Source organism: Corvus kubaryi, unplaced genomic scaffold (genome assembly GCF_017639235.1).
Source record: "Corvus kubaryi isolate FWS band 111438036 unplaced genomic scaffold, C.kubaryi_AGA036_p1.0 37367, whole genome shotgun sequence".
Classification (NCBI taxonomy): Eukaryota; Metazoa; Chordata; class Aves; order Passeriformes; family Corvidae; genus Corvus; species Corvus kubaryi.
Genome location: NW_024581119.1, coordinates 4,674,746 through 4,683,198, shown reverse-complemented (window position 1 = coordinate 4,683,198; position 8,453 = coordinate 4,674,746). Strand labels below are relative to the sequence as shown.

Below are 8,453 nucleotides of genomic sequence, written 5' to 3'. Positions count from 1 at the left end.
AGCTGCCCCGACGGCGCGGGCAGGCGGGCGGGCAGCACCGGCTGCGCGTCCCGCGGGGGCGGCGGCGGCAGCGCCCACGCGTGGCACAGCAGCAGCAGGTGGAGGGGGGCCCGGCCGCCCAGCAGCACCCGCCGCCCCATCCCGGCACGGCCCCGCACCCCCCGGGCTCTCCCCCGCAGCCTCCGCGCCGGCCGCCGAGCCCGCTGTATTTATACTTTCTCCCCCCGGCTTTGACATAAGAGGTTTATTTTTGATCTCTCGCTGTTCTCCCCACTCCCCTCCCCTGCCAGCCGGAGCCTGGGGGAGGAGGAGAAGTGAAAGAGAGAGAGAGAGAGAGGGAGAGAGAACGCAGCCGAAAAAAAAAAAAAAGGGAAAAAAAACCACGACAAAAAAAAATCCAACTCCCCCCCCAAAAAAAAAAAAAAAAAAAAAAAAAGGAAAAAACCGAAAAACCCCAACCCACTTTTGGATACGATTTGAGGCCAATCAGGCGCCGGCAGCCCCGCCTGCCTCCAAGTGTCAACTCCAGCCTGTTGCTCTCCCTGTATTAACCCCTTCTTCAGCCCCAGCGCTGCTCGCACGGGTCTGGTCCTACCCAGGCTCAGGGGGTCCTGGGACAGGGGCTGGCACACTTCCCCTCCACCACCATGGAAGGATTTACTCCAGAGGGCTGATTCTCAGCATCCCTTCCCAGCTGGAAAGCACCCGGCCCGTGCCAGCTGGAGAGCATCTCGTTTCAGAAGGTGCCTCGGGAGGTTCCCATGTCCTTCCCTTAGCCAGGGACAGAGAGGGCTTTGGGCCCCAGGGAAAACTCCAACAGGACACACGTACAAGGAGTTTCCATGCTCTGAACCAACAGCTGGATCCACATGGGGTTTCCTCCAGCTGGAATAAGACAACGGGCTAAATCAGACTTGTGGAAAATACCTATGAGAATAATACAATGCAGCCAGCTCCTCCTGTTGCTCTTTTTTTTTTTTGTTTGTTTCTCTGTGTGTGTTGTGTGACTTCATTTACAAACCCTTCATTCACCCCGTTTCAGACTGAATTCGAATTCCCAACTGAATTCCCTTGCAGTGAGGGAAAATCCTGCAGCAATATAAAAGTCTCAGGCTGTAAATCCAGGTAGCTGCTGTGTGCTCAGCGTGGCAAACACCAGGAGATGGGCAGAAACATTCTGTCCCTGGCTGGGAACCCACTCAGAAGCAGGGAACAACCAGCTGTCACGGAGAAAGGGAAATCACTACGTATATATTACTCCTTCTTTCCTCTTAAGCCCTCCTTCTCCATTAGTTCATGAAATTCCTGGCCTCTGGAGCGTCCTTTGTGCAGCACTGGAACATCCTGGGACGTCCTTGCTGCAGTCTGGGGGTGGTGGATTCTATCCTGCTCCATGCCCTGATTGTCTAAACCTTCTACAGGGAGTAGCACTCGCTCAGGACTTCGGCTGTGCTCCTTTAACCTCGCTGTGAGCGCCGGCCCAAGGACCGGCTCCTCCACACCTCAGCCTAATCTTAAAAAGGACGGAATGAGCAAAGCAGCATCTGGCACCTCAGGATTCCTGGGAAGCCAGAGTCCAGCCAGTGCTGAGTAACGAGGCACGGGGTGAGAGGCTGCTCTCCCTTTACTCCAGGATGTATTTACATCTCCCTCTCTATTATTATCTCCACTTAAAAGCCACATCCTTACCTCCACAGTAAACACACAGCAGCTGCCCTGGGGCCAGGGCTCTGGTTACTCCTTTGTAAAGTGTGGGGTTTGCGACCATAGAAGAGGAGGAAATAATAATTAAAAATAATTTTGGATGCTTGTGGTGGACAGCGATACAGTTGTGGAAGGGGACACATCCAATCCAGATGTTGAGTGGACAGAAAACTGCAGGGAGGGAGGAAAGCAAGCCCAGGTACAGCGTAGCTTGGTCTGGGCCACGTCTCCATACCTAAGGTGGTCCTTCAACACCCTGAGCCTTGGCGGGTGTCCTCAGCAGCCCCCTCCTCTCCTGGCAGGGAGCTCTGTCTGCAGCTGGAGCTGCTGCTTTCCACTGACTTGGGTGGGTTTTCCTCCCTCTACAGCTTCGTTTGGCTGGGGACAGTTGGTGTTTCAATACCAGCAGGAAAGCGCAGAGCCAGGACAGGAAGCCAAAAGTGAGCCCTGACTCTGCCTCCTCCAAGCCCAAACCCCACTGAAGGTGCCAACATCTCCCCGGGCTTTGCCTTCCCGCAGGAGGGCAGGCAGGGAGGCGGTGCCCCTACTCTGAACTAGGACAGGTGAGGCTGCAGGCAACAGGATGTAATTTATTCCCGGCTTTCCGCTCCCGGAGCTGCATCTTTGATCTGGGAGGACGTGCTCGCATCTTAGCTTGGAGGCACCGCTGGTTTTCATTAGCGGCTCGCTCTGCAAACAGTAGCTGGAATTCCTCGTAGCCTCGCCGGGCTCGTTACAAACCAGCCCAAAGACGCGCTGGGAAAGAACAAAACCTCACCTGGCTGCCCCTCTGCACCTCCTCCCAGCGAAGGATGAAGCACCTCGAGACTTTTTTGGGGGTTCTTGCTTCTTAACCCCTCGCGGGATGCGCCGTCACCAAAGCTCGCCCTCCGCTCTCATTTCCAGGGGCTGCCGGAGCATGTGAAAGCCATTAACTCCCCAGTCACTGTGATTTAGAGACCCTTTTGATCAGGCAGCTTGGAAACGTCTGCCCCGCTCCCCTGTGCGTGTCGCCAGCCCTGCAGAGCCAGGCAGCGGGCAGGGCCCTCCTGCCCCCTTCCCGAAGGGCTGCTCCTGCCCCGCACCCAGCTCCCCAGGGATTTTTGGCTACCAGGACGAGCCCCAGGTTGCGTTGGCTGTTCCTGCTCTGCAGCAGCAGGATCGCCCCGTTTCGGGGAAGCCTGGGGTGCTTTGCTGTCCCCTCTTTGCTTTGCAAATGGGTTCAACGTCCAAATTTGCAGCTCCAGGCTGAGTTTTAGTTATTCCCTTCTGCCCCCAGCCCAGAGAAAATGCTTGGGACAATTATTTGAGCTGCTAAAGAAGCAGCGCCAAGCCCCAGAAATGAGACCACTAGATGTCAGTGCTGCCCTATGCTGCGGTGGGAAACCCTAAATCCATCCCTGGAAGTCTGCTGGGAAAGTGAGAGGGAAGGGACAGCCAGCTCAAACCGCACCTGATAGCAGAAGGAATATTTCCAATAGTTTTAATTTAAAGCAATCAGGTGGGCGGAAATCTCTCCCAGAAACGCAGCTGGGCTTTAAATCAGACTCCTGGCCTGTGTCCTGCCAAGTTGCCTTCAGTGAAACCATCCTGGCTGTGAGGGTTGGTAAGGGGGAGTCAGGGAAATGGTTGTTCCTCTGAGGAAAGGGGAGATCTGGGCTCGATTTGGAGCCAGGGAATGAATTAAGCAGCAAAATGTGCCAGCTGAATCAGTAGTCACTGCCTTGCCCTCCCCTGCCCCCATGGCCACAGCCACGAGAGGGCCCTCCTGCCTTAAAAGTGGCGGTGATTTAGGGTTTGGTGCCTCAAAACCCTGAGTACCCCATAAAAAAAAGTTTTTCTTCCCCTTGGTGCTGTATTTGAACGCCCCCACCGTGCAGCAGCTCATCCCTGGCGCTGATTTATCAGCAGCACCAGAGGGCTGGCTGCTGTGAGGCTGATGCTGGGCTAATTCTCCTGGTTAATTCCCCCTAAGCCTGGGAAAGGAAGATTTTTAGGAGTCAGGGAAGGGCAGGGACATCCGGGCTGGGTCTCGGTTTATCAGCTGATGATGCTGCCTCTGATACATTCGGTGCCCTTGATGCTGGGCACATCCAGAGCCACGCTGTGATTTGATGGTTTAATTTGATTTGATGTGATTTGTAAGGATTCCACTTCTAATTTCTAAACAATCTTTAGATTTTTTTTCCCCTATAATTTTCTCTATTTTCCATATTTATTCTCTATTTTTATTTGCATTTTGATCCGTTGCCTTCATTCAATTTCATACCGGGATTTACAGAGCAAGGACGTGGCACCAGAGGGCAGCCTTGCCTCAGGGTGGGTTTGGAGCTCCAGGTGTAAGGGAAGCAGGTTTATGGCTTTCCAAAATCAAGGGCTAAATCCTATTTCCAACATTCTCTACTTCCTGTCTGGATCTTGGGGCTTCCAAGGTGTCCTGAGACCAGCAGGACAGTGAGGAGATCCTCCAGGGATTGTCTGGTCCTTCCTGAAACTCCACAGCTGTGTCTGATCTGGGGTTAAAACCCTCCAAACCCCTCCAAGCCTGCTGCAGGGCTGCTTTTCCTACGGAGCAGCCCCTAAATTCTCTAAACAAATATGGGGTGTTAGAATGAAAATACTCTTTTCTACAAATAATAATTATAATAATAAAGAAAATCTCCCCTCCTCTCTGTCCCACTCTCTCATGGTTTATGGGTTGATGAAAACGAATGAACTTTATAATGGTTTTCCTGAGTGACAAGCACCCTCCAGAGCTGGAATCTCCATCAACCCAGCTTTATTCCAGATGTTCATCATTTTAACGACCCCTCAGGCTCACCCCAACCTGCAGCCTCACCCCCGTGAAAGCTCGGTGGCTTTGTGCACCTTTGGTGTCGGTGCTCCTGACACAGGCATCCCCTAAAGGGAATTAATCAAGGATGGGCCCTGCCTCAGGTGGGAGCAATACAGTGCTGGCAGTCCTGGGTCATAAATCTCCAGCTGAAGGTGATAAGAAACACGTGATACCGGGTTTGGGGATGTGTGGGACTCTCATCTGGCTCTTCTAAATTTCCACGTTCTGTTTCAAACCACCCTGGAAAAACCTGTGTCCCTCTTCCTCAAACAGGAGAAAGCCTTAAATACCAAGGGCAGTGAAGAGAGGGGGGATTTGAGATGCTTTCAGAGGAAATGAACTCTCAGCAACCCCAGGACCTGCAATACCAGCTGGAAATCAGGCAAAACCAAGAGTTCTGTTGGGTTTTTTTTTCAGCATACCATGATATTCCCATATGGAAACCCTGCCAGACTCCAGAGGTGACATTATGTGTCAGGACCATGTGGGAAGGCAGCAGGGATGGATGAGGCACAGGGATCCTTCTCCTGTGCACAGGGGGAGCAGGCTGGTTTGATTTTTGTTGCGGGACACACAGATACGTGCTTGAAGACCTTGAATGCAAAGATCCTCCTCTCCCACCATCCCTGTTGTGCAGGAGAGTGTGGGAAACCCCAGCAGGAGCACTCTGCCCATCTCCTGTCCTATCATCCAGTCAGGATAAAGCTAATTAAATCCAGCGTCTTCCTGGCCCAAGGGCGGGGCAGGTTTTAGGTCACTGAGTCCTCCACATGCTCAGGTTCCTTGCGTATCTTACCCTCAATGACCTGACCAAACCCAGCTGGATTTTTTTTTCTCCGAGCCTTTCTTTCCTGGAAAACTGACTAACAATGCCCTTTGACTCACCCTCAATCCCTGGAGACAGTCTTCCTTCCTGCCCAGGTCATGGGGAGCTGGGAGAGCACAGCTTGAACTTTTGGGTGAGAGCCCAAGCCTCTGATATGCCAATGCTTTAGCCGAAGTCAAGTAAAGGCCTTGAGTGCCAGTTTTCCCTGCCTTAACCACCTTTCCACTCTATCTTTGGCCTAAAATTCTCAGATGGTCTATTTAAAACTATTTATTTGGTGAACTGGAACATCCAAGAGATATGTGAGGTTTGAGGTGGTTATTTTTTTCTGGTTTGTATTTTAAAATGAAAAAATTTGCATCACAGCGATGAATAAAAGACACAAAGTAACTTGTTGCTTCCTGGAGATGCTTGGGATGAAGCAAGAGGAGGGTGGGAGAAAGAGAATCCACGCTGCAGACCAGCTCACACTGATATTTCAAGATCAGAGTGAGCAGTGGATTAAGCCTGAGTGAGATAGGCTTTACCTTAAAGTGGTTTCCGGACAAAAATCAAAGTAGAAACAGAATTCCCCTTATACACCTTAATAGATTGCATTATCTGTAGCTGCCCAGAAAGTTCCAAAGGCATCTTCCATCTCCATTCCCTGCTTTCCTGTGCTCTCCTTCAAGTCACGCATGTTCATCCCATTTCCATCCAATCCAGACAAACTGCAGGGGGTGAGGAGCCGCCAGGCTCAGCCCCAAGCACCTGGAAAGACGTGGAGTGACACCAAGGTGTTACCTCGGACCAGCTCCTGCCTGCAGGTGTGGGGAGCAAGCAACTGCTGGTTCGTCCCCAGAGAGAAAAACCACATCCTTGGGCAAGGGGAAAACTAGAAAAGAGTGTTCCTCCTTCTTTTATGGAGCGCCCTGAAACATTCCTGGAGCTGCCTGGAAAGGTGACCAATGTGTGCTCCTGGTACTCCGCAGCTTTCCTGCTCCCCGTGGGCTATGCAGGTGGTTTGGTTGGCAAACAAAGCAGCCTGCCTTGGGGTGGGTGATTCCCAGCTGTTCAGAGCGAGGACTGGGGAGGCTGGGACAGAGCAGTCGGCTGATCCATCGCTGAGCTTCCAGCCCGGGGATGCTGGCACACTGTCAGCATCATGGGACACGGCGAGTCCTGTGCCTGGCGGGTGCAGCGGCTCTCAGCCCAGGCACAGCCAAACCACTCGCATTTGCTGCCTGCCTTTCCCCATCAGGAGGCAATCAGATGTTTTCCAGGCTGGAGATAAAGTTCCTGCCAGTTCGGTTTGACTCATCCTCTTGATGAGAGTTCCCAGATGGAGGGGCTGGAGCTCCTGGGGCAGCAGTGACTAACTCTGGCTTGATGACCTCTAGGCTGAGGCAGCTGGTGGCAGCTCTGGGACCTGTGGCACGCTGGATGCTGCTGTGGTTTTTGGAGAAACTCATCCTGCTGAGCGGAGCAAGGGCATGGGAAGGAGAAGTTCCCTCCTGGCACCTCAAGATGCTCAAGTCCCTCTTTCCATCACTCCTCCACTCCCTGTGCTGCCCACTACCAACACCCCTGGGCACGCTGCACTTTGGCCAGCAGACAAAATCCCTGATTCCATCAGCCCAGTGCAGTCAGTTGGTTTTTGGGGTCACAAGTTCAGCTGCAAGGCACACGACTGAGCAAACCACAGCACGGGGACACGCTGACAGCAAAATGAGCCGGGCTGTGGGCTGTGGGCTGAGGGCTGTGGGCTGTGGGCTCTGTGCCTTAGGCAATTCTGTTTCATAAGTGCACACATTCTTCAGCTGTGCTTGGATTTCAAAGGATTCCAATCTTTTCTGAAATCACATCAAAGCCAGCTTGTCCATGAGAGGCCTTAATTTTCTCACTAAACCAAACCGTGGTGCTTCTCGGTGCTGATAAATCTGTTCCTCAGCTACAGGTTGTTGCTGAGGATCCTTCACTGCTCTCCTTTCGGCTGTTCTGGCCCCCAAAATCCCATCCACAGTGAGATCTTTCTACCTCCCAAGAGCATTAACTGCCCCAGCGCCCTCCACAGCCTGTTCTGGCGATCCCCGTGTTTGGTGGGCATGGGGAATTCCCACGGACTCCATACAGGATGTCCTGCGGTCTGTCAGGAGAGGATACTGCAGGTGCTGACACTTACGGAGTGCTGTCTTTGGTGGTCAGGGATGAAGGGAGGCCGAGCTCCACCTCAGAAGCAGAGATCACCTTTGCCCCCCAGCTGGAGCCCCGTGCACTGGAAGCTGGTTTGCTCGGGAGAAGAGGGATCCCCCCAGTGTGAATGCAGGAATTGTTGGGGCGGTGTTTCATTGGGTCTGGAGGTGCATGGAGGGACAGAGCCCAGATCTCAGTGCTAGACACCCCATGGCTGTGAAAAACATTCATCTTCCTGAATAAATCAGGGAACTAAGCCCTCAGCTGCCAAATAGCGGGTTCCCCTCTCCACTGAACTGTCCAAAATACCAGCACAGAGCAGAGCATGGAGGGCTGGAATAGCTGACCTTTAAAGGTCCCTTCCAACCCAAACTATTCCATGACTCAATGATTCTATGACCTTTTATCTTCCCTGCACATCCCTCCAGTAACCAGAGGCCCCCTCCCCGCGGGGTCACAGAGCTCCATCACTTTGCTTAGAGCAGGATCCAGAAAAACTGGAGAGTGGCAGGAGGAAGCCTGGCAGGTGGGAGCATCCCTGGGGGGCTGCAGAGTTTCCCTCTTTGCTGCAGGAATGAAAGTGAAGAGGGTCTCCTCCCACTCCATCCCATCCAACACCCCAACCCTATCCTGTCCCACCCCTCACATCCCACCTCAGCCCGTCCCATCCCACCCCTTATCCCACCCCATCTCACCTCACCTCACCCCATCCCATCCCATCCCATCCCACCCTATCCTATTTCCTCAATTGAATCTCACCCCAGTCCCCCACCCCACCTCATTCCATCCCATCCCACCCCACCCCACCCCACCCCTTGTTCCATACTGTTCCAACCCCTCGCATCCCGTTCCATCCCACACAATCCTATCCCACTCCTCAATCCCATCCATCTCACCCCATCTCATCCCGCCCCC

General features: G+C 53.2%; 1 protein-coding gene across 1 annotated transcript in view; it reads right to left on the bottom strand.

Moving 5' to 3' along the window:
* Positions 1-140, bottom strand: part of ADAMTS8 (ADAM metallopeptidase with thrombospondin type 1 motif 8) — a 16,201-nt gene extending 16,061 nt beyond the window's left edge. Inside the window, exon 1 of the mRNA XM_042034036.1 lies at positions 129-140. Coding sequence (XP_041889970.1) covers positions 129-140 — 12 coding nt within the window. The remainder of the gene's footprint in view (positions 1-128) is intronic.
* Between the last annotated feature and the right edge of the window lie 8,313 nt (positions 141-8,453).